Here is a 25,905-nt window from a genome sequence, read left to right on the forward strand (position 1 = left end):
TCCAACCTCATCTCATCCTTTCATCCTCTGGAGGCGACTGTTGTTCACACATCATCTGACGTGGGGGCAATGGGTTAGAGCTGACAGTGGGAATGAGGAACAAGGTTGAGAGTAAGGACGTCTTAAAAAGCTTGGATGTGTTGGGAATGTGTGTGTGTGTGTGTGTGTGTGTAAAGCATGTGACACTAGCTCTATTGCAGGGAAAGAAAAAAAATCATTGAAGTTGTTTGTGTTCAGAGTGGAGTTTGTTCAACACAAAATCAATAGGAAGGGCTCCAGGGCTCAAGATGTCATCATGTAGTCTGCAAAAATACTATTGGAATTCCCCTTTCGCAACCAGAAATGGCAAGAAGATGAAGAAGAAGCAGAAGAGAGTTTGCATTTTGTCATGTCTGTATTTTGTCTCATTTTCACAAAACATGTACAGGGGAAGGAGAAGCCTTTCAATTTAACCTGAGGTATATATAATTTTTTTTTTAGCATCAAGCAGCCTAGGTGTCAGGATTTTTCTTTTAAAAACTCATCAGTGTTCTTCCATGTGTTGCTATTTACAACACCCTAATCATAATCATAAGAATACCAATAATAGTAATCATAATAATTCAATAACAACAGATTTAGCAAATGGGACAGCCTGCATCATATTTGTTACATATCATAAATAATGCTAACAACAATTTTAAAAACAACATGAAGGAGGGATTTAGGAGCTTGATTGAGCCTCAGGCAAACAAAAGGAATCTATCAGAAGTTGTAGCAGCACAAGGTCAAATGCTAGTCAAGGGTCAAAAGACAACAAGTTTTACACGGTGAATAAATAAGCATCTTGCACCAGGAGAGTGACAATTTCATTTTCCAACTGTTTTTAATCAAAGCATGGGGGGGAGGGGGGAAGAGATAAATGTTAGAGACTTCCTTGTTTTGTGCTGATGTGCTGGGCTTGGCTCACCGAAAGATCCCCTGAGAAAGAAAGAAAAATATTGCGTATGTGTGTGTGTGTGTGTGTGTGTGTGTGTGTGTGTGTGTGTGTGTGTGTGTGTGTGTGTGTGTGAGGGCCGAAGCGTTACCTGTATATAAATACTGTAAGTGCATACAGTGTTGGGTGTATGTGTGTGTTCGGTTCAGCTTTGGTGAGAAACACCGGAACTGGCTTTGAGAGGGTGACTTGGTTTATCAAAAACTGTGCGTAGGTTGCATAAAGTTGTTATTATGCATGCGACCCCCTACCCCCCACCCACCCGCCCCGATGTCATGCACGATATGCTCATGTGTTAAAGCCATAATCACAGACTTCTGCTGCTGTTTCTGTAAGCTGTCACTAGCTTTGTCTGCGTCATCCCATAATAGAACTTGGTTACCAGAGGAGCAAAAAAAAGTGCATTTCCAAGTCATACTTCACTCGCCCCAAAGAAGAAACAGCCCATATTGCTTGCTTGAATCTGGTGAATGTATGTATTTGTATGTGTTCATAAATACCATACAGCAAATCATAATAATAAACAAAAGAAAAATGAAATAAATCCACAAAACATTATATTATATCTCATTACCAGAATGAACAATAAATTAAAAGTCCCTTTGAGTCACTATACATGTACAGTATCTTCAGACTGTCTCTATCCTTATTTGTCTCTCTGTTGCCAACCTTTCACAAATACATGCTCAGTGGTGACCACAAGTGGTGGCAGGGAGCAACGGCAGGGTGTCCTGTGACCCGAAAACCTCAGTGTCATGACGCAGCTAACACTGGAAGTGAGGGGACCAGCGTCACTGTGCTTTAGAATCCCCGGTGGAAGATGGGTTGGGCTGAGACCCCGTCATTGTTTCGGCTGCATCCGGGCGATCCGAGTTCTCCGTGTGCGATCCTTGTGCTGCGGTGACGTCAGGGCTCCGAATCCTCCGGTGATGTTGCGACTGGACTGAACTAGACAAGTATGAGGTTCTGAGGCTTTTGGTGGTGGACGCTTTGGGGATAGCGAGGGGCGCTTGGTTCAGATCACAATTAGAAGTCCTTTACACTTGACCACAGACAGGCGGGTTGGAGTCCATGCTCCATGTCAACAACAAGTTATTGTACATGATAAGGATGCAACATAGCGCAGGCACCGGGCCCTTCCTTTGACCGCAGAAGGTTAGTACCGACAGCTCACGCTTCGCTGCCTCGAGAAAGTTCCGAAGGTTGTGGTCAGGTAAGCAGCACAATGTCTCGGTCCAAAACTTTGTCCAACTCTCAGTTGGAGTTTTGAACACTGTCTGTGATATAGACATAGTTCTTCGAAGGAGGTCTCTTCTTGCCTCCGGTGGTCATCATGTCTATTATCTGTCAGGAGACCTCAATGATCTCAAGGCTCCCGGAGAAACTCGACTGTTTCCCTATCTTGCCCAATTCTTCCCGGGACCGGGTCTCTGAGATGCCCTCCTCAAATTCCATCTGACAGCTGCGACGTTTAAACTGCTTCTCCGCGGCCGAGCCGCTGTTGTTCGCCCGCTCGGTCTGCTTTTCACGTTGCTGCATCGGGGGCTTCTCCTTGGAAGATTTGTCTCGTAACCGCACGCTTTCGCTGCAACCGAACGCCACGTACGCCGAGCTGCTCCCGAACCTCACGGACGACTCGGTTCCTCCGCCGAGCTCCATCTCTCCCCCCTCCTCGACCCCAAAGTGCCAGGGAGCATCGGTGGTGGGGGTCACCGGAGTAACAGGGGTGGTGGCCTGGACAGTGTCTCTGTGTTTGGTCCACATGGATCCAGATCCCATAGACGGCAGAGAAGGGAGGGCCAGAAGCAGGGAACCCTTTAAGTTCTCGTCCTTATGATCGAGGGACAGGCTGAGCGACTGTGGAGGAAGTTGTTGGAAATGGATTGGTGAGGTGCCAGAGCTATGCTTGGCTTTCCTTCTGGGTCTGGATGCCGAAGAACCGGGCCGATGGACGCCCTCGCTTCCTCCGTGCCCCAAACTTCCGATGCTTCCCGTACTGCCCGGTGAGGGGAATGGGGAGTCTGAGGAGCAAGGACTGTCCAGGATGGGAGACTGAGAGCACACACCATTGGAGGTGCCTGTTTCGGGGCTGTCCAGTTTGCACAGCTTGGGGACGTCTTCAGAGTGTGTCGGCGCCACGGCAGCAGAGTGTGGACTGTTAGGTGAGTACACAGATTTAATGTCCAGGGAGAAGGAGCGTTTCAGACGATTGGTGTCCATGATCCTCTCCGCAGAGAGGTGCAATCCGTTGAAGCCTTGCTGGAGGGAAGCAGGTGATGGTACCTTGGGCTCGGGAGGGTTTTGTAGCTCTACCGCAGATGAGTCGTAATTGCTATGGTGACCGTTCATGACAAAACTCGCGTTGACGCCGTTAAGCTCAGAATTTTGCTTTGAGTGGCCTTCGATGATTTGGTCATCAGAGCTTGACGTCAACGCTTGGAGCAGTCGTAGGCCTTTCTCAAACTCCAGCAGCTGGCCCAGGAAGTTAAAGTTGGGGGATATAGAGGGTCTTCGGTCCTTTACAAACCTGAGGGATGCAAAAAAAGGTTGACTGCATTAGAAAAAGGCAAATCGTTTCCAGAAGTCGTAAGGATGCCATAAGAACTGCGTGTTTGGTGGTAATTGCTTGAATGGTTCCACTACACTTTGCATAACGGAAAAGGAAAATGTACATACAGTAAGACCTTTTTTTTTTTTTTTTTTTTACTTGACCTCAGGCAACAGCCACAGATGTACCACAGACGGCACATTTCCTCCAAAATGTGCTAGCCTTTTTTTACGTTCCTGTCACCCTAGCGCGGCAGTTTGGGAGGAGTAAAAGTACCTGTAGGCATCATCTGATGACAGGCCCATTGTCTTCATGATGTATGCGATGGCGATGGTCGCTGAACGTGAGATTCCAGCCAGGCAATGCACAATGACTCTGCAGTTTGACACCTTGGCTTTGTCTGTCGAAGGAAACGGAAAGATAGGGCTCAGGCGCACAATAGTGGTCTGGTGACAATCAGCCTCCATTGAAAGAAAGCTGACATTTCCCGGAAGACGACAGACGGTCTCCGTAACGGAAGTTTTGAACTTGATGCTATTGTTTGCTAACCTTTTATTAGTGGTCTGTACCGTGTTGGCTATTTTATCAATGTATTGTATTTGATAGTTTCTCATTCTTTAGTAACTAACATTCCAATTTATTTATTTTTTTAATGTTACTTATTCAGCAGATGCATCATGTTTACGGCTTACCAATGAATTCATTTGTTTTGTCCAGCCAAGGAAGCAGTTTCTCACAGTAGTTGTCGTTGACTGGGATGCGCATGAAATGGCTCTCGCTGATGAAGTCTGGCTTGGGGCAGGTGTTGCTGGCATTTAGTACATATGTTATGCCATTCTGAGCCATCAGATCCTGCAGAGATATGAAGAAAACATTAGGCCGAGGTCTTTTTTTTTTTCTCCTCCGGGAAACAGTATGAAATATGCAATGATTGCTTTAATGCAACTGAGATATATTTAGTTAGAAACTAAAGGCAACTCCACTACATAAAGAGACATGATATTATATATCCTCACATGAGCTAACACTTTGGCAACAGTGACACCTAAAACGTCTTTAGCCAGGATGTGCTGTCTTCCATACAAGGTCCAGTATACTACAAACCTTATTGAGAACGTCTTTCTGGGAACCCAGGTAAAGGTGCGGCAGGATACGAGTGGGCCCGACATTAGCCACAGGCAAGCAGGGCTGGGACAAGCTCATAGGAAGAGCAGTGGCTGGCTTGCCTTCACACAGGCCGGGGAAGCAGGACGAGAAAGCAGCAAAACCTCCTGCGCAGACACAATGAGAAGAGCTCCATTACTCCAATTGTTTTCAGCACTTTCAGTCCTTTGACATGAGTGGATTTATGCAAGGTCTTGTGAGCAAAAAAATAAATAAATCATCTTGCACCATTAGCAGAGTAAACAGTTTCTAGACTTTCAGAGGTGACCCTGGGCTACAATGTCTGGGTCCTGCCCTAGTGCAGTAGAAGGAAAGAAGAGGCTCTCTTGTTCTTCTGTGTGAGGTTAACTGCAGGGTGGCCAGGAATGTGCATGTCTGGCCCTTTAAGAGGCAGGCGGCTCCACTTTTGGCATATGTGTGTGTGTCTCTCTGTTTCCTGCATGAGCTCATGTCCTGTAGAAGTGCATTGCGTCAGACCGAGGGAATGAGAGAGGCCACAGGTGCGCGGCCAGGACAGAGGCCCAGTAACATCTCCTGACAAGCGCACAGCATGACACGCACAGAAAACAAACACTCACACACACTTTGACAAATGGTTGCAGTGCAAAAAGATGATCTGAAAACATGATCGCATAATCCTTAGCACCACATTCGCTTTTCACTCGCAATGACTCACAATGACTCTGTGCAAGACACCATCCCTTTCCAACACACACTCATCATTACTCTGCAGCTCTGTGGTTGTATAACTACAGGGTGGGGGTAAAGGGGAGGAGGTGGTGGAGACGGGGGGGGGGGGGGGGGGGGTTTGTGTGTGTATGTATCGTGAGGGTAATGACCTCTCAGACGACGACAGAGGAAAAAAAAGGGAATGCTACTAAGGAACTCTCAAGCCTCAGAGAAGAGATTGGAACCTAATCTAGATTCAGACTGGTTTGACCTAATCTAGGACAGACACACACACACACACACACACACACACGTTCAAAGAGTGTGAATGAGTGAGACATGACATCACTGTTAGAAAAAAAAAAAATAGCGCACACACAGCACAACGGCAGGCCACTGGTTGAAAAGCATATCCAGCTGCCCACATTCTAAGCACAGTGTCAGCAACACTCGTGAACTTGGCAAACATACAGCGAAGCAAAAAGAATCCAAATGTGTCAACAAGGGCTCAACTTGGAGGAGTAAGAAGATGGAAGGGGGTTCAAGCGTTACAGTAGGGGAGAAATGAGTCTCCAAGTGCAATGTGGATCCCCGTCAGTCTCTTGCTATTAATGGCAACTGATGGTGTGATGACATCAGTGCCATTCAATGCATGAAGTGAGGTGATGGATTGAACAAATGATAACGCCCAGGAACCAGGAACCGAGGCTTGAATTCAAACTGCTGTGTAAATATGACCACATACGTCATCTATTTGGCCTAATCTTGTTTTATGGCGTTCATCTGAAATTGATAACGTGAAGGAGTTCTTTGAAAGGATTTCTTCTTGAAGTGCCGCTACATTTTGTATGGAGTAGGCGGTATGTTTCTGGAAGCAATATAATCAACAGGAAAAAGCTCATGTCACACGACAACCATTTCCCTTTCTACGTGAGAACATTGTTCGAAAGTTTGTTAGAAGCACACAAGACAGGACATTACACTGTGGACACAGCACGTTTGCGGAATGCTATGCGTGGGGAGAAAGTGTGTGTGTGTGTGTGTGTGTGTGTGTGGGGGGGGGGGGGGGGGGTGACAGTATGAATGGCAGATTCATCTAAAAATATACTTGCTGTTACAATTTAAAGGGAATCCAAAAATATTTGCGTTTGTGGGTTATGAGTTAAGCAGCAAAATTCAGCCATATGGCCATTTAGTTGCCAGGTCCAAATCACGTCATTGACCTGAGACCTGGCAACCGTGATGTGATTATTGCTTTTTAAATTCATATTCCACAAATGAAACATCTCTTCTCTACTATTTGGGATTCACAGAACATTTGATTACAAAGACAATTTGTAGGTTGAGTTCCCCTTTAAATATGTATCTGGAATAATATAGTGATTACAGTTGATGAAATGATCTCATGTTGAATAGACAAATAAAAAAAGAGCAAGAAACATGCTCAACCAGTGTGTGACTCAAAGAATGAGTGACAGTTACTGGAATGAAGCGGCTCAAGTCAGAGATAAGCGACCTGTGCCAAGTGTTGTTATAAAGGGTTAGTTACATGACGTCAATACAATGACACAGCCAGGAGATAGCAAGTTATTGTCACCTTGTCACCTGACCGCCCTCTCCTTAAAGTTGTCATGACAACAAGAAAGGACAGTTAGCTCATGGTGTTCCCCTTGTGTATTGTCAGGATGTTATAGTACACACAACGGGCACATGCATACACACACACACGCACACTCTGAATAAGAGACATGACCTCACATTCTCCAGAAAAGAAAACGACGACCCATTCCAATCTGTGAGCATAACGCAAACACACAAGCGGGGACTCACAATGAAGTCATTGAAAATACCCTGTGACACACACCGAGCCAGCTGTCTCTCAACATGACATCAGAAGGTCAACTGGGAAGGATGAGTTCATCTTCAGTGCGGCGTGATAATCAGTCGAGCGTGACATGCTGATACTTTACACATGAACACAAATGGCAGCCCATACAGTATTTGCGTAAGACAGAATTAAGGGAATTGTAGTCATCGTTCCAACAGATTGCACGCTATGCTATCACGTCTGATGGTTAAGGAATCTAGGCAAGGGGAAAACTACAGGCAGGATCTTTGTGGACGTTTGAAGGGTCGTATTTAGACATATGGAAAATAATTAAGATGTGACCAAACTGATTCAGGAACACACCATCTTTAAAAAAAAAAAAAAAGGCAAACACAGATCCGGGAAAGAGGGCACTGTGTCGCCATTGGCAAAACTCACCAGTGGTGACTTCCTTTTTCCGTTTCCCTCTGCCCAATTCATCACTTATGCAACTGCTTACTGCTCCCCCCCCCCCCCGAAAAAAAAACCCCCTTCCTGTGAGAGTGAAGCACTCGGGCCTCTTGACTGCTTTTCCTCATCCCTCATTTCTTATAACGAACTCAAAAGAATTCCAACCTTCAGTCTTACTATCTGGGATCAGCAGCAGATGTTTGGATCGCACTTTTGTGAATTGATGCCGAAAGTTGAACGACGAATGCTCGAGTGGATACCCGCAGACCAATCTGGACGGAGATACACACCGTGTGGTTGGTTCATGGAATGGGAGCTCTGCTGTTACATCATCACTCCTATTTGGTGCAATTGAGTGATTTATCAATACAAGCTAACTCCCTCTTCCCCTCTGTGTTCAAGCTCCTGTAAAAGTACGTAGCTTTCAGTCGTTTATGAAAGAGGTGACTCGCTCAACCGTACACCCACCCACAGCCTACAAGCATTGATCTGCATGAATGACCACCCCGCACCCCCTCCACTGCTCTTCATATCAGGGGGAGACATGACGCCACTCATGCACCTCCAGCTGTCCCCCCAACCCAGGAGGGTACATTAGCATTTCAATGTTTACCCCCCCCCCCCAAACATGACATCATTGCACACATGTCCCACTCAGCACCACAAAGGCTGAATTGCAGCCCGGAGAAAGGAAGGGCTGAGTGTGTGTGTGTGTGTGTGTGTTTAAGGGGGGAGGGGGGGGCAGCTGATGACCAATTGTGTCAAAACAGACAAGATTGACAGTGCACAGATGAGACAAGAGGGTGATGTCATCTTTTCAAGCAGGCGTCATGTTGAGGACTCTTGGACCGTGTGATTAACATGGCATCATGTCTAATGATTAAATCCGCAAACAGCAACAAAATGTCACTTTGATGGAGAGCTGTTTCTGCACATTATGATGCAACATAGACTAATATGCTGTGCAGCTGCAACAATGAATCCATAATCGATGAATCGTTTATAGACGTCTTTTTTTTTTTTTTTTTTTCAAATCGTCCAAATGCTCGAAATTTCAGCTTGTCATCAGTAAATATGCCATTTCTGTCGTTGTCCAGGAAACCGGACTGATTATCTTTATGTTGAATTAAAATAAAATATTTTCTTTTTCTTAAGAATACAGTGATCAACATTATCTTATGCACCATTAATTGAATTATAAATAATTTGTTTGTACATTTTCAACAGTCAATTTGAAATAATAGACTTTTGAACAAAGAGATGAAATGATTATTCATCTGATTCAACAACAAAAAAGAAATTCATCAATTTTCTAAATCATTTCTAGTTGGAAGCCTAAAAGAGTGTACTGTATGTTCTGCTGTAATCGAGACTGCATCGAAGAACGTATTAAATGTCTTAAAATAACCTCCCAACTTATTACATTTTCTAAAAAAAAAACAAAAAAAACAAGCGTGTCAGCTCCAGCAGCGAAGCCTCGATGTAAAACGAACCGTACACGCTGCTATGCAAACACATCGGCAAAAGTCGTGGTTTGCTTTGCAAACAACTTTGAATGGAATGGCTTCCAATAAACGTACACATGTGACACATGTGCGCGTAAAGCGCAGGCTGCGTGCACTTTGTTCAGCGTGAATGTATTGCCTCATGTCTGTGTGAAAACGTGTTGTCTTTGACACCTGCGGTGCACACCGCACACAATGATAACATAATCTCCACATACATTCTGAAAAGACGATTGAGTAAGAGAGCAAGAAAAGCCAAGAAGAAAGAGAATGGCGCCTTTGTGACAGTTTTACATCTCAATGACCGCAGGCTGTGAGAGCATGAGCACTATGTCATACCGTGGGTCACAGCTCTCATTCTCTCGCCCGAACCCCCTTTCTCATTGTATTTCATCTTCATGATGTCATCCTCCTAATCCTCCTTTCTATTACCTCTTTAACAGTGTAATAGTCAAGACAAAAGATGAGGGAAACCAATGTCAGGTTGAGCAGGATCCCACTCAAAGAGCTCAGTGTGTCTTAGTGGTGGAGACTAATATTTTAACATCATTATACTTCATTAATGTCCATTTCAATTTCTGTTTATAGTCTCAAGTGGAAAAATGCTACCAGAAGCTACACCAGTGAACATACTAGCGTCATCACTGTCATAAATCTTTTTTTTTTGTTGCATTTTCTTCACGTTTGTGAAGGTCCCACATACTCCCGTAAGTAAGGGCTTGTTCATACCCCTTAACACTGATACACACGTCGTTGTGTGTCCAGGTGGGTTACACACCTCGTAGCTCTCTCCCCTCCTTCATCCTGCGGACCCGGATCTTCAGCCTCATATCTGTGTCGTGGAGGTCCGGCCAAAAATGATTCTCTGTGGGGGATATCACCACATCAAGTGGCATCCCCAAGAAAACAATCCGGCTTCTTTCGGGGATGACGCAAACCCTTGCAAGAGTCTCGAGCGAAAAAAATGTCTTTTTTCAAATTCCGATGGAGAAGAAAATTCCAACCAAGGTTGCTAAAACTGGATTTGATGTCAGATGACACACACTGGATATTCAAGTTGTTCCGGGGCCTTGCTAATGACCCTCTCTAATGGACCTTATGCAGAAAAAAAAAAAAAAAAAAGTCAAGGCACACAAGTCCAAGTATCTGTGGTGCTGCACCTCAAAAGCCTTCAAACAAGTCCACATGTGGCCAGAATCCTATGTGAATGCAAAAATCCCAGAAATGCTCTTGGGTAAATATTTCATAATTCTGTGGTTTTGCTAAGAAGGGCGACCGCTGAGAGAGCAATAGGAAAAGGAGCAAAAATGTTTTCCAGCACAAATGTGCCAGCTGTATTCTGCCTGCAGCTGGTCTGAGAGCTTCTGACTTAGCTCAGGCTCTCTCCTTCTCAGTGAGTCCACAGCAAGAAGAGCAACCCACTATTGTTGTGCGGCTCCACGTCTCCCATTCGCTCGCTCGCCAGAATCAAACTCCTCCCCTCCCTCTGCCTCCCTCTCTCCCTCCCTCCCTCCCTCCTCTTTCTGATGGCTCTCTCTGCAGTGGAGGATGACGCCGCCACTCGCTCTCCTCGATCTCGGAGGGTGAATGAGCTCACTTGCCGCGAGGCCGGAGCCTGCCCCCTCTCCTTCTCTGAACCCTCCCTCTCCAGTGGAGCCAGAGCTCCGTCATAGCTAATGTCCAAGGCATGTAACCGCATTCCTTACTCAGCCAACAAATATGCAGCCACCTCAGGGAGCGAGCTGCAGAGCTGGCCTCTACTGGGGAACTTTAGAAGCTAACAGGTACTTCAGCAGCTATACGTGACTACATGACTTAACTAGTTAAGGGATGGGAATGCACGGCTGAACGTGGGCGGATGTATGAATAGTTTGAGTCATCAGAACTATTTTTCAAGTGGAACCAAGCTGGAAAATAATAAAAAGGTGATGACTCGATAGCTTTTATGGACAGAAATTTCTACTGTCAGAATGTATGCGACATCATGGTCTTGTTGGGCCATAGTCCGCAGTCCTGTCCAGTGCGGTTTTGTTTTTAAATGGTTAAAAAAAAATAAAAAGAGAGCGAAAAATGTTACATTGGGGGAGAGAATGGAAAAAGAACTAAAGCAGATGAAAGAGGAAGCCTTGGGAGGAAAACTCAACAAGCTTGTGGTGTGTAGACATTCTCAATGTGACAGGCCACTGACGCTTGGTACTTTACTATGGAATGGCAAATATGTAGCCCACAAGTTCAGTTATTTAGGGGGGGGCAAGCAAACGATTGCTTAGGGAGAGTGAATAGAAAGCTGTTGTTACCTAGTCCGCATGTTAAAGAGAAAGTAATAAATTTACCCCCCAAAAATTCTTTCACATTGAGCTGCATTCTTGATGTGGGTCCACATTCTGAGCCTCACGTTGAAACATCATGCTGCACTAGTCGCACGGTCTTTCGTACATGAAGTGATTGCCAAAGATGAACGCAAATAAGCTTGTAAAAGATCTCCAGTTGGGCTGTGCTTGCATACTGATCTCATCATCGTCGTCGTCGGCCACCATAAATAATCCCAAAGGGGTGACAAGAGCCTTGTGCAGGGAGTGTGATTTAATAGGTCACTCAGTGGTGATCTGTTTAATGTCCAACCATGAACAACAGTAGCACACACTGACCACTGCAATGTAATTTACAAACACTAAAACTGTGTTCACATTGTATTGTGGAAGACAAGCTAAAACGACTAAGCTATAAAAAAAAAAATATATATATATATATATATATATATATATATATATATATATATATATATATATATATATATATACACATATATATACAGGAATTTGTCGTATGACATGACCTTGTCCCTTTCTCCTAATCTCCCTTCTCCCATCCTTCCGAATAATGTGGTTGAGAATAGAAGATGTGCTAATTGGGGGATTACTGCGGGAGATACAATATAGCAAATGGCAACCAGGTTGTTTTATTGACCGCACGTGTGTTCCCTGTGGCGACAGAAATAGGTGGTCCTGTCATTCTGGCCACCCTCTCCTTTGATTACTCAAGGAGTTAAACAGTTCATATCAACCCCTTGTGAGTCCAGCCCCTACTTATTACCCGTATGGATTAACATATGGGCTAATTTGATAATTCACATTTCATTGCAGTTGGTTCTTTGCATTTAATTCATTTAAAATCTTAGTACTTTTTTCTCTTAAACAGTTTTAGTGTACCATGGGTGGCAAAGACTAATCGCAGTTGTGTATAAAATAAAACGTTTTTTGGTGTGTGTGTGGGGGGGTTAAAATAACTCAACTTTAGCATATTGATTTTTAAATATATATTTGGGAATGGGAAGTGCATGACCCCTTTTCCCCCTCCTAGCTAAAACAGGCAATGGCAAGAGTGTAATCCAATACCATAGATCATCTGTCAGGATTGCATAGGAAGGCACGATGTCATTTTCCAGATAGGGGAGGTTTAGGGTGATGAAAGCTACGAGTTAATTGGGTTTGTGCATGTGTGTTCACCTGTGTGGGCCGAAAGAACCCGTGTCTAGGATTAGGGGGGAAGTAGACAACACTTTGCCCTACAAACATGGGTCAGTGCACCTTTGCACAAGTGTGTGTGTGTGTGATTCTATGTGCATGATATGTGTGTGTGTGTGTGTGTGTGTTTATGGTGCTGGTTGTCAGGGGATCAGTAACAAGACTGCTCTTACGGTGATGTAATGCCTACAGGAGGACACAGCTGCCATGCCAAGGGGCTGAGGTAGTTGTCGGGGGAGAGATTGAGAAATTGAATGAGGGAGGGGGTGTTGGAGGGAAGGATGGGCAGATTGGCAATTGGGTGAGGGGGGGGGGGGGGGTGATAGCTGATCTGGTCATCCCACAGGGCACATTGGTGATGTGGTACGTAATCATCTATGTGTGTGTGAGGGTGATGAAGTGCTGCAAGCATGCATGTCTTTTCTCATCTCCCAAGTATTGATAAAAAAAAAAAAATCTCCAATGAAGTTTGATGTCACGTTTTAGACGGATGTCTCTGAAACGTCCCTCTAAACACATTGGCTTTGAAAAGCAGAAGACATAACCAGTCAAGAAGATATGGGCAATTTTGAGTCATTTAACAGGGCAAACGTGGAACTTCTAAACAGAGTAAACAGATATAAGGACATCTTGAGAGGGATGGAAACACTAGGAAGCAGGTAAGGCATATGGTGGATGAGATTACAAAAGGCGCAGATGAATGTGTGTACGCATGAGATAGTGTGGTGGAGCCTGCCTGTATTCCAAGCTACTTAACCCCCTGGAGGAGCTCAGCATCCAAAGTTACTGGTGCAGTTAGACTGCAAAAGAAATTACTTCAATCCATCTGTTCAATCCTGCAAGCGAACGTACGCACGAAACATGAAGAGGAGCGTAAACTATCCAAGGAAGGTGCTTTTAAGAGCAGAAGGGTCTCATAAACCATAAATTGTACATCTTTAAAAATACCAGTTGGAGCCATTAAGCGTGTAAGAATTAAATTGAGGTGTGATGCTCAATATCAATACAATAAGAGCAACATAGCGACGTGTGTAAGCATTTCGTAAACATTGAACATGTTGTGAAGTGAGCATCATCATAGGTGTTCTCTTGAAGTTCTATTTTAGCTGCATGCAAAGGGAAACAGAAAATAAGTTCCGATTTTATTGCACTTCCTTGGATATTCTAACTTTACAAGGTGAATGTTTTACACGGAGCATAATCACATTCAAATATTTTAAGTTCCTGTTTCCCCATACGATGAGCTGGGAAACACTTGGTCTTAGCTTTCGTACTGTATTACTTGGATAAACTGCAACCATGGTAGCAGGGTAATATTGCAAAGCGCACATCAACGGGTACTGACAGCAAACAAAGCCTGACTGGCAGCTCCCAGAAGAGTTTTGTATTTATTAAATGTACCTCGGCAAAGCTGGTTTGGTGGTCCGATTATGCTACATTACCTTGCTTGTTGAAGACAACGAAAAATATTGAGATAATCGCTAAGGAATATTCAAGTAGACAATTTGACTCGTTTGATTCAAACAATGATGTGACAGATTGTACGCTGTCCATTCAAAAAAAAGGGGGAGCCACGACTACATATAATGATTGAAATTCCATTTGCTGACTCCGGAGCGCTTACTCTGATCCATCCATTTTCCAAATGCATTTGTCGTTTTTCGGGTCATGGGTAAGATGGCGCCTATATTCCAGATAGCCTTGGGCACTAAGTGGGTGGGACTGGTCGCCAGTCCAGGGTGGTCAAGTCGAGGCATGGTACATCGACAAACAGAAATACATACAAAGTCGGTGCAGAACATGCAAACTTCCAAGTTGCCAAATTGTTGACGTAATGTTTATACAATCCTACTGACTAATGGCAACAAAAAAAAAAAACCCTAACAACGAGCTTGGTCTAGGTAATAAAACAAATAGTCAAAGATCATATTCACTGATAAAATACACTATAACAGCACCAGCCATTAAAAGCATTACTCAACGTTTATTCACTCCAGTTTCCTCTCATACACAGTCAAGCTGCAGAAATGAGGCGCTGCACCCAGGAGACGATTAGTGCACGGTGACAGCGGCTATCACAACGCCTACAGCGAGGGTTGGCTTTCCTGCTCCAACAGGCCCCAGAGATGTGTATGTGCATGTGCGTGTGTCGGATCCAGGGCCCAGTAGTGACATCACTCTGCCAGCTACAAAAGAACAATAGAGGAAGTATGACGCCATGCAGTGAGAGGAACCGGACAAGCTGTCTCCTTCAGAGCAAAGCCAACGCCCTCACGATGCTATAGCATGCAGATGGTTAAAATAGACGAGTAGAGCGTTTGTGGAGTATAAAAAACTGGTAGACAAGAAGTCAAGATTCAGCATATGCAAAGTTCTTGGCAGCTTCAGTCACCCCAAAGTGCACGGATGTCATTTGATCAGTTATGTTTATCAGGAAATGGTTACACAACCAGAGGAAGTGGATGTTTGTGGCTTTTGTTTATTTGTAGATGTGTGTTGATGTTTTGTGTACGCATGCCTCTGACTATTTATGCATGTGAAGACAAGAAAGCATCATGAGGAAAACAAATGATCAGTAACTACCACATTACTTATTCTGGGGCCTTGGGCTTGATGGGAAGTCCAAAATTAGCTTGTTGTCATAGTGATGGGGAAAAGAAAAAAAAATAAATCTCCCACTTCTATCAGGAAGCAGTGGCTCCAGAAGTTCAGTCTAAAATTGTGGTCACGGCATATTAAAGCGTTAAGAGCTGTTTTACAAGTTTCTGCACCCAAAATTACGTGAAGAGCTCTTAACTTATGTCTCGAAAATGGACAAGCCTCTGGGAAAAACCAAATGACCAACAAGGTAAGCAAGGAAACGGTGCTGTGGAATTCCTGAGATAAAGTGTATCAAACATAGCCCAGTGATAAACAGGAATCTCTACCATTGTTTTGCTGGAGTGACGCCATAGCAGGAACGGTAGTGGGCAGTCCGAGCATGAACGGAATGCAGTGCATGCACGCAACTCGTGGGTATAAACTCGCCACCCTAATTGAGAGTGACTCCTTTTCTTAATCGTGCTTCTGGTAAAAATTACCACGAGTGTACAAGAGCATTCAGGGTAAGAGTGATTAAATTAACGATGCTACTAAACTACCAAGCGCTTGGCCCACATTCCCTGTGAAGTTGAAGACGCCGATGGGGGCAAAATGTGGAGACGCTAATCCAAGGTTAGCACGCTGCTCTACTTCTGTTGACCCGATGTGTTGAAAGTGCCTAGGTAACCGTTTGAACAAACTATTTCTATTTGACGCTACATGAATGCATGACACGGGTGGCTTGGGATGTTTAAAGGGCGTTCAGATAGATTTCAAATGCAGGCAAGCTGCAAGGCATGCACTATGAATGGATTGTATACACAAAGCAGCAATGCTTGAAATATTTAGGGCACGGTGGTACAAACATCCAGTGTTAAGACTTCCACACCAACTTTTTTTTCCCCCCTAATAAAATATGAAGACCAAAAGCCAAGTTTTTTTTTTTGTTTTTTTTTTAAGCATGAAAATGACTTACAAAAAAAAAATAAAAATAAAAAATATTTTACTTTAACTATTGAGCAGCTATTCCGCCACCTACTTTTCTTGACATTTCAACATTTGGCCTTTTTATCTTATTTTAGTTTATCCCAAGAAAAAAAATGCTTGGCTTTTAAAGACATAATTGTGGCATATACATGAGGTTGAGGTCTGCGCTTGATGAAGTGGTATTCATAAAAGAATTTTGCAAAAATGAACTGTTTCTGAAATTAGGAATTTCTCCAACCTTAGAAGAAAAAAATCCGAAATATTTACATTGCAACATTACTTGATGATAGTGAGATGAGTTCATCCTTTCCAAAATGTATCCAGAGTTCTGAAATCATCAGTTCTAATCTAATCTTAAATAAAACCGAAAAGCGCACTCGCTTTTTTTGCAACCTACAAGTCAACGATAGTGTGTACTGTTGAGTGAGTGCAAGTGTGTGTGTGTGTGTGTGTGTGTGTGTGTGTATGTGTCTGGCCTTCTTGAGCCGGCAAGGGACTTGTGAGTGATGAGGAAGAAGAAGAAGAAGAAGAAGAAGAAGAAGAGGAAGAGCAGGATCACGTCATGCTGGAAATATTTGGCAGAGGCACACATTAAAACACATGCAGATGAATAAAGACACACACACACACACACACACACACACACACACACACACACACACACACACACACACACACACACACACACACACACACACACACACACACACACACACACAGGCCTGTTTCATCTTCCTTTTTTAAAGGCAAAGAAGGGAAAATGACATCAAGCACATCATGTGAGGCCAATGAGACAGACGAGGGGGGGGGGGGGGGGTGAGAGCGTTGGCGAAGGAACATGGTTACATAAAACAAACTCTGCAAAGGCCTCCTTCTGAGGAGGTCTGTTACCATAATGTGTACGTGCGTCCATTTCCCCGCATGGATTTGCTTACTTCTGGGACTACTTTATGTGCACTGTTGTATCTATCTGCACAACAACTCATTAAGGCGTGAGTCTGAAGAAGAAGCTCATTATATACGTGCAGAAAATAACATGATGTCAATGTGCAGATATGACACTTCTAAGAATCTCGAACGTTTTTTCGGATCGGGAAGGTGATGTCATACAATATTTCCATAGGCCATTTACTTTGACCTTCGCGCTCTCCTTCTGCCGACCGGGGGTGGGTTGAACGCTTGTTTGTGTGTCGACAGGCCAAGGCGAGAGCATCGAGGCCGCTGGCGCCAGATGTGATGACCGCAGGAGTCTGGGTCTAAAAATAGAGCTCTGTTCTCAGCACCGTGAAACAAGCGCAGAGAAACGCGAGGTGGAGGAAAGGAGGAATGGAGGAGGGGGGGGAGGTAAGGGGGCTGAAGGAGTCACAGAGGGAGGGGGGGAGGAAGCCTGGGTCATTGAGAATAAGGTCAGATATCTCTGGGGAAGGTGAGCTCACTTCTTAATGGCCTCACTGGCTCCCTCTCAATGAAATCATTGATCTGCAGCAGCGTACTGGAGCAAGGTCAAATGGGAGTGGGCCAAAAGGGGGGGGAGAGGAGGCGGCAAGGAGGTGCAGAAAGGGTAGGTTAGAAGTTTAAGATGAAGGAGTGGGAGAGAAAATGACAGATGGGCTTCAAGAACACTTAATGTTGTAGTCATCTATAATTGTCACTCAACCGATGTTTTCAATGAGTGTGGACCTAATAGTTGGGACTAAGCCTGGTGGTCACATGACAAATGTTTGAACTGCACCACTGATTGCACAATCGCCTTTCTTAAATTAAATCAAATGTGTCCTCAATGAAAACAGTAATGATAGTTAATGTCATCTTCAGTTGACGGTAAGTGGCAAAATGGCTACTCACTGAGATGGGTAAAATCTGGTGGATTTTGCTGTGCAACTCATCTTCCACAATATTAACCAGAAGGTGCATATACAATATATTACTGTAAAGAATTTTGGGGGGGGGTTAATGGTTAGGTTCAGCAACAGGTGGATTTTTTTTCTGTATATACTAGCTCTAAATTACAACGTGTGGTTGAGCTCACTTACGGTAAAAATATTTTTCTTACAAACACATTCTCACAGTCGGTGAAGTAATAAGACAAACACACGGATGAATAAAAGCAAAAGTAAAACCTGCAGCCCAGCTTCAAGATACCATGCGTTCAGGCTTGCTCCAAATTTACATTTTTACAGTGCACAAGAACTTTTTTTTTTTTTTTTTTTGACTCCAAGCACTCACACATGAAGCCCTTTCCCGCTTTGTGCGTGTGCTATTGTGAATAAATCCAAACCAACACTGTAATTATTTCGACAGATATTGCATGATTTTTTTTTGCTTCTCTGAAAGCGTATGAAATGATGCGATGTTTGTCAGGGTCTGTACTAAGCAACCACGTCAGCGTACATCTGGAAAATCTGACATTTATTCAAGCTAACAGAGAGCTTCATTTAAACCAGTATGAGACGTGAAACATTTTTCTATGCTGCGCTGCTCCAGTGGAGACAAAACCATGACGACTGAGCACTGAGGATGCTTTCAAGGACGGTATGAGCAGCATGAAGCTCTGTTACACTTAACAGCCTCGAAGACCACACATTCTCCTCCGTGTGCACGCAAGCACACAGAGGATAAAACGAGGACTATTACCTCATCTCCTAAATAGCTCTCCTTTTGTTTTGTCTCTTTTTTTTTCCTCCCTTCACACATGCTCTCTCAAACATTGCCTCACCCACGTGCACCACACTATTTGATATGCACATATTCAATCCAACTTGCACACAGACACACCAAAACACACGCTGACACAAGCAGACCTCTTTGTGTAGCTCATTGTAATGTGTCCGTGAAGGGCCGCATTGAGAGATTCAGCCTTTCACCATGACCTCACCTCTTCTACTTTTTCTCTGATGCTTTCATGTACAGTAAGCGGACACAGACACACATGCAGGGGGGGGCCACCGCCCCATTGTATAACAGCCCCGAAGAATGACACATGATTGAATTGACCTTTGTACCTTTGCGATCACACCCAAAACCTGATGTCATCATGCTTGCCCCTGGCTAGACAGCAGCTCCTGTGTGAGTGAGGAGGGGAAAAAAAGGAAAATGCAACTGCAGGCAAGAGAGAGAGAGATAGAGAAAGAGAGCGTGACAGAGTGAGGCCCCTTTCATCTGCTCATACCTCTCATCACGAGCTCTTCGAACGTTTGCTTTTGCTTGTTTGCTCTTTTGACTTGTACAGGTGACAGCGTGGGAACCAATGTGTCTCAACCAACTTGACATATTATCCAGTTAAGATAAACAGGGGATGGTTGCGATATCGACAAGAACTTTTATTTTTTTTTTATTTTTAAATATGCTATTAATCAAAGCTAATTATTCTAGTATTTGTTTCATGTCCACATTGCTAGAATTTTTTTTCCAGCTGTGAGCATCTGGGTCAACGTTATTCATCAAATGAACTCCAAACAATGAATCATCACTGTTGCTATTGGCAATTTTCTGTCAAATAACGTCACCTCGGTCTTGCGTTTGAAATCCGCCCTTAAACTGGCACATGAAATCACTCTTCCTTGTCCTGCCCTTTTTTCTCTTTTGAGCTTGTGGTGTCAGCTTTAGTAATCCGACAAAAACGCACGCAGATGGTCCCTCAGAAAGATTAAGGGCAGTTATGCACATCTGCAAACAACATACAGTTCCCTCACCACCTTTATTTCGTTTCTGTGCCGTCGACTCCAAAACCTCAAAACTATTTGTAAGCTACATTTTTCATTCATTAAATGAATTAAATTCGGCTATTTATTTTTTGATCTATATGATTGGTTGCCATTTGCACCTATAGCAATTTAGGCTCTTCAATTAACCAAATTTGCATATTTGGGGGTGTGGCAGTAAACCAGAGTCTGTGGAGAAAACCCATACAATCACGGAGGAGAAAGATGGACCACACTAAAAACCATTTCAAAACAACTTGCATCCAAATTTCTTTGACCTGGGGTCTGCTGTTCAATACCTGGTTTCCAATTCTCCCACGTTAACGTGCTAAAAGCAACTATTGCATATTGTACAGGTCATGCTAAAATGTCAGGCCAGCGCTGAAGTCATCCCAGATCTAACCATATAATTGCGGCATTCCGTTTCTCGGCAATAGTGCACCAAGTTACGGAAAAATGCCACCACTTTGTCAAAAAGCACAGCCAAATAAATTCTGGACTTTCGTGTCAAAGAAACGACCATAGTGCGACTTCAGCGTCTTCTATTAAACCAAGTTCATCTGCGTCAGCATGCTTGAACCATGCAGGCCAACATCGGGAATGATTTGACATGACACGACTCCCCAGATGGCATCGGCTAACGTACAACGCATCCGCGCACTGGCAGGAGTAGTGCTGCCTTTGGCTTGACTGTATGATGCAAGGTTGGTGGGAAACACGCAAACTTTAGACCCACGAGGGAGGCAGCTGGCTCCAAACAAGTCATGTTCTTCTCTTTGAGACACACACACACACACGCACACACACACACACACACACACACACACACACACACACACACACACACACACACACACACACACACACACACACACACACACACACACACACACACACACACACACACACACACACACACACACACATACACACACATACACACATCCAGTCACAAGTCTCTAAAAGGCAAGACATCACCATGAGCTCCAACTGAATGAGGTCATTTATGGTAAAAATATTTTTCTCACAAACACTTTCTCACAGTCGGTGCAGTAATAACTCAAACACAAAAGAAAAAAAAAAATACACATCCATACGTGCACGCAATCTATGGGTGTCAATGGGAAATGGAAGACAATGGTTCTATTGGGTCGTTGCCTGCTCGATAACATCTCGCAAGCGTCAGAAGAGGTTCCGTCTTAAACGGTTATTTAGTTGACCGACACAATCCTCTGAAGGGTGAATGACTTTTTTTCAATAAATATTTATCCGGCACGTGACTACTGGTTGTGTAACATGACATTCAAGTCATTGATCAAAACAGAACCTCCAAATTTGCTTTCATACACTGAGCTTGATCATTTAATTTCCCATCCTGACCATCCATGTAAGGAGTTTTTGTTTTTATATATCGATACAACGGTCTCTCCTTTGTTCTCCCAAGCGTATCACTGCTGGCCTATTTGCAGGAATGGTACATGAAGTACTTTGCGTGCTAGGGTGACATAAGAGCCGATAATAGGTCAGTCAGATCAGAGAAATACAATCATTGCAGGAATTACTAGCAGTTAAAATCTAGAGTTCAGTCAAAGTACATAGCATAATGGAGAAAAAGGATGAAAGGGTGGTAGTGACAGGAAAAAAAGGATTACTTTTTATTTTAAGCTCCCTTGTGAAAGGAGGCAGGAAAGCCAAATAAGTCGAAGAAAGATGAAGGCTGCAAATAATTACTTAGCTCACCAATTCATTTATAGCTTTGAGAAAGGGGAGAAAACAGAAGGCTAGTATTCAAATACTATGACTACATTCCACATAAGTGCAGTAAAGATGACTTCATGTGACTCTCATCTGCAACTGCACGAGTACGCCAGTACATCATGATTTCATCCCCTTTTACATATTTACAGTATACACACACACAACATTCTTTTGACGTGTCTGATATGAGAACAAGGGCACCGCACACACGTTCAAGCACACAAGTATCCATCCTTCCATTTTCAACAATCTCTTTATTCATACTACACTAAAGCAGATTTATTTTTATAAGTGTCGTACGTGAAGCTATTTTTAGGAGTGCAAAAAAAGCACTGGATAAAAAAAAAAAAAAAATCCAGAATCCGTTTCCATTCATCTGCCAACTTCACACAGGCACATCCTCCAGCGCTACCTTGCACAAATTGATGCATGCCAGAATTCAAACATGCATTCACGCACACACACACACACACATCACCCGCTACTCTGCCCATGCAGCCGCATTACACGCAGACAGCGCGTCGGGTATGCACAGTCACTGGCTGTCGTACTTACACATAAACAACAGACATTTCTATTGGCCGGGTCCTCCTGCGGAATATTCTCTGCCACTGTTGTCGTGGAAACAGCAGAAAATAAACGAGAGCAACGTGTGCTGAGGAGACTTATACAACACAGTAATTGCTGACAAGCTCTTTTCCTGTCAAGTCAATGAAAATGTATAAAGATCGGCGGCGGGGAGGGGGTCGACATTTTCTTACATGTAATATAGTGCTTGACTACTAAATACTGGTGCTTGTATGACATTTAAGAAGAACTCCTGACCAAGCGCTAAAAAGAGTCTATTTACCCCAAGTGACATGCCTCTGCTGTCTCATTTGCATTCTAACTAATGCAGATTATCTTTTCTGCACTGACACATTGGAGGATGGACTCATAAGCCTCTACTGCTGTATGTCTGTGAGATAACATCCTTGCATACGCTGCACATAAGATGTTATTAACTCAATGAGACTTAAGAATCTCGCTGCTGCTAAATTAAGCCTTAGTGTGCTTACTGGACACTATGACAGCATACTGTGAGACTTTAGTTAAACTTCAGCATTATTCCAAATGATGCTAAGTAAGAGTAGGACTCCTGAGAAGATTAAACATCAAAGAGTCATTCGAGAGGATTCATGGCTAAGCAGCAGGCGTGTAAACATCCAGTGCTACAAATGTGGGTGCGCATGCAGTTTGATTATATTAAAGCTGAATAAAAACTCCAAAGCAGGTGCTGTGATATGTGATGCAAAACAGTGACATCTACTGACAAAATCGTGTCATAATGCTTCAGCTCACTGCAAAATATGTGAAATATGAGATGGATACTACTTTGTGGTGGAGAATAAAATGTAAATATTGCTAAATTAGTTAATAAATAAATAAATAGATACATAAATAAATGAACGAACAAACAAATGAATAAATAAACAAATAGATCGATCAATAGATAAATAAACAAACAAACAAACAAACAAACAAACAAACAAACAAACAAACAAACAGAAACTACACACCCACACCAAGTCCCACTCTGATCCGTACCAGTAAGCAGGGAGACTTTGTGGAAGGTGCCCTCCAACTTCCCCAAGAGAATGTGCACAAAGCCGTCTTTGGACAGATGAGCTGCCTCTTTGGAACTCTGGTCGTAAAGCACCACTTCCTGCTTCCTGCCCAGCTCCACCTGGACAGAAAACAAGATAGTGTTAATTAAGAGAAAATATATATTTTTTATTCTCCTGAACAGACATAGGTAGTCCCAGCCTCACATGCTGTGGCACAAAAAAACATTTTCATAACAAGTGCATATAATCAGCTGCAAGAGTTAAATCCATCTCGTTCTGGTATGTAGCATCATTGAAAAAGATAAATAACCAGCAAGCGTGCAGCTGACAGTTACGGCAGTCAATTGCAGCCTTAGTGATTAGAATACCTGCAACAGTAAACAGATTTGGTTGTAAATTAGAAATATCGAGCCTCACAATATGAATAATACATAAGGGTTGCATCTATGATCAGAATATTTATGTTGCAGATAAGCTCCGTGCTTGATGGAAAGGGAATCTGTAACAGTAAAATTTAAAACGCCATTTGTGCTATGACAACACGGTGCGGCATTTATCATTGTGGTGCGCTTGATGTCAGCTTAAGGGAGGGATGGGTAGAAGTGTGTTTCCATATGAATGTGAGCATGCGCATAGGAAGCCCACTGTGTAGTTCTTCCCCATGTTGTTGGGCAGGCTTTAGTCATGTGACCAAGAGGGAGCACCTACTGCAGCTCTGAATTGCTGCATCACTGAACTACCACTGGATTGGAAAGAGGAGACAGCGAGCAGGAGGAAGAAGGCAGAGAGGGATGAGGTGGAGGGAAAAAAATGACAAGGCAGTCAAGAGATGAATTTGAATTCTTCTATTGGCACAACAGTTCAAAGACAAAATTGCACTTTCCAACAGCCTTCATTCACTTATTTAAAAGGCATTCTGTTGATGATTCCGAGTGTGCAGAATTTGGCAGACAGCCATGCAGGTGATTTGGACTGGACAAGGTCAACAAGCTAATCTGCTCTGCTGTGATTTGTTTAACGATGAAAAGAAATAACTCACACACAAAGATATGACACTGTTTGAAACTTTCCAGTTCTCAAAGTGACCTGTTTAAAAAAAAGAAAGTCGCAAAAGCTATTTGCATGAGTTTAGTGCGGTAAAGGTCAATGAGTTAGCAGTTGGAAGGTGCAGACTGCTGCATTAGAACAGTCTCCATCCCTCTGCAGTGCTGCGTTGTGACGCATGAACACTGCAGGTAAACAAGCATTGCTCGTGGTAGGAAGGGAGAATCAAGGAGTGGCCATGGAGACAGTGATGTAGAGAGAGAGCGAAAAAAAGAGAAACAAAAAAAAGCCAAGAAGGGCACGAGGGGAAATATTGAGGCTGGGGGACACTGAAAGCTGTCAGATAATATCATCATGTTTTATTCAAAGAATATGCTGGCTCATTATTGCATGACCAAAATGCAACAGGCTTGGAGTGTGTGACATATTGCTTTGAAATCCAAACTTTGCATAAGCTGAAGTCTCGATAAAGGAGCGGCCACAACACTCACATCTTCAAGACAAAGCCTATTTACATTTGAACGCATTACGATGTCGCTTGGCTTTTGAAATATTTGTTGCCGTGACCTGTGGGAAAACGGCAGTAGAATACCGGCGTGTCAGTGTAAGAACGTGAAACATCTTGACCTCTGCAAGGCAACTGACCAGAGTTATGCGTGTTTTGTGTCAGGCAACATGATAGCATCACGTTTGTGCAATTCCAAAACACCAACCATGCAGGCAGCGAACATTATCTACAGTACATTGCATGCTAATACAAAGCCACCTTCTTCTGGCACTTGATCTGTCATTTGAAGACTTCACCACACAGGGTGACACACATAGCTCTTACCGCTGTCGTGACCCCGGGGCCTGATGAGGTCATTGACTGGCACTGACAGCTGCCACAACTAAAATGATGAATGTGTCTCGGAGCTTCTGTACTTCTTTTTTATGCTTAAGGAGCTGCGATAAATGCCGATAGCGTTTGCATTGCATTGCGACACTCCCCTTGAGGATCAAGGAGTGTGTACGCATTTCTAGTAAATGTCATCTGCACTAAGGAACCACTAATTGGCTTGATTACGAAATGCAAGCAATTGGAATTTCATGAGTGTAGCTGACAATAAAAAAATGGTAAGCGTCTTCAGTGGGTCTTAGAACTGCGGGGTCAAAAGTATATTGAGCCAAACTTGAGTAAATAGCAATAATAGGTGATGGGGTTTAAAGCAACTGAGCCAATGCTAACGTGCTAATACAAAGCCACCTAGCATATTGGGTCGAGGCTCGACATTTTCATCCAATAAGGCTTAAAAACGAAGCACACTGAAATGGGACTACCAAGTCACTCGCATATGTTTGGCAAAATGTTTTACACACTATGTCATTCCCGACACAACTCAGCCATTTTTCGAGGTTGCCCTGACTGGTATCGGAACCCAGATCCAGGTTTCCAAAGCCAGACATTAAATATACTTCAACTTCATATATAATATATGTCAATAATATGTCAATTAATTCAACCTTGTAGTTGCATAATAGCTCAAATATCCACAGCTATCCAGCAAGTGTGTTCGGAAAGGAA

At 43.4% G+C, this 25,905-nt stretch overlaps 1 protein-coding gene across 5 annotated transcripts in view; it reads right to left on the reverse strand.

Moving 5' to 3' along the window:
* Positions 1 to 375: 375 nt before the first annotated feature.
* Positions 376 to 25,905, reverse strand: part of dusp8a (dual specificity phosphatase 8a) — a 33,639-nt gene continuing 8,109 nt past the window's right edge. For 4 of the 5 annotated variants that reach the window (XM_085914468.1, XM_085914471.1, XM_085914469.1 and 1 more), the window contains exons 3-7: positions 23,278 to 23,416; positions 4,629 to 4,795; positions 4,217 to 4,376; positions 3,801 to 3,924; positions 376 to 3,503 (exon numbers count right to left, since the gene is read on the reverse strand). In XM_085914468.1, coding sequence (XP_085770594.1) covers positions 2,324 to 3,503; positions 3,801 to 3,924; positions 4,217 to 4,376; positions 4,629 to 4,795; positions 23,278 to 23,416 — 1,770 coding nt within the window. In that variant the 3' untranslated portion in view covers positions 376 to 2,323. Of the gene's footprint in view, positions 3,504 to 3,800; positions 3,925 to 4,216; positions 4,377 to 4,628; positions 4,796 to 9,918; positions 10,591 to 23,277; positions 23,417 to 25,905 lie in introns of those variants that run through there. The other variant, XM_085914472.1, reaches the window with a different exon arrangement.

Source organism: Syngnathus leptorhynchus, chromosome 6 (genome assembly GCF_054491065.1).
Source record: "Syngnathus leptorhynchus isolate UIUO chromosome 6, UIUO_Slep, whole genome shotgun sequence".
NCBI classification, from domain to species: Eukaryota; Metazoa; Chordata; class Actinopteri; order Syngnathiformes; family Syngnathidae; genus Syngnathus; species Syngnathus leptorhynchus.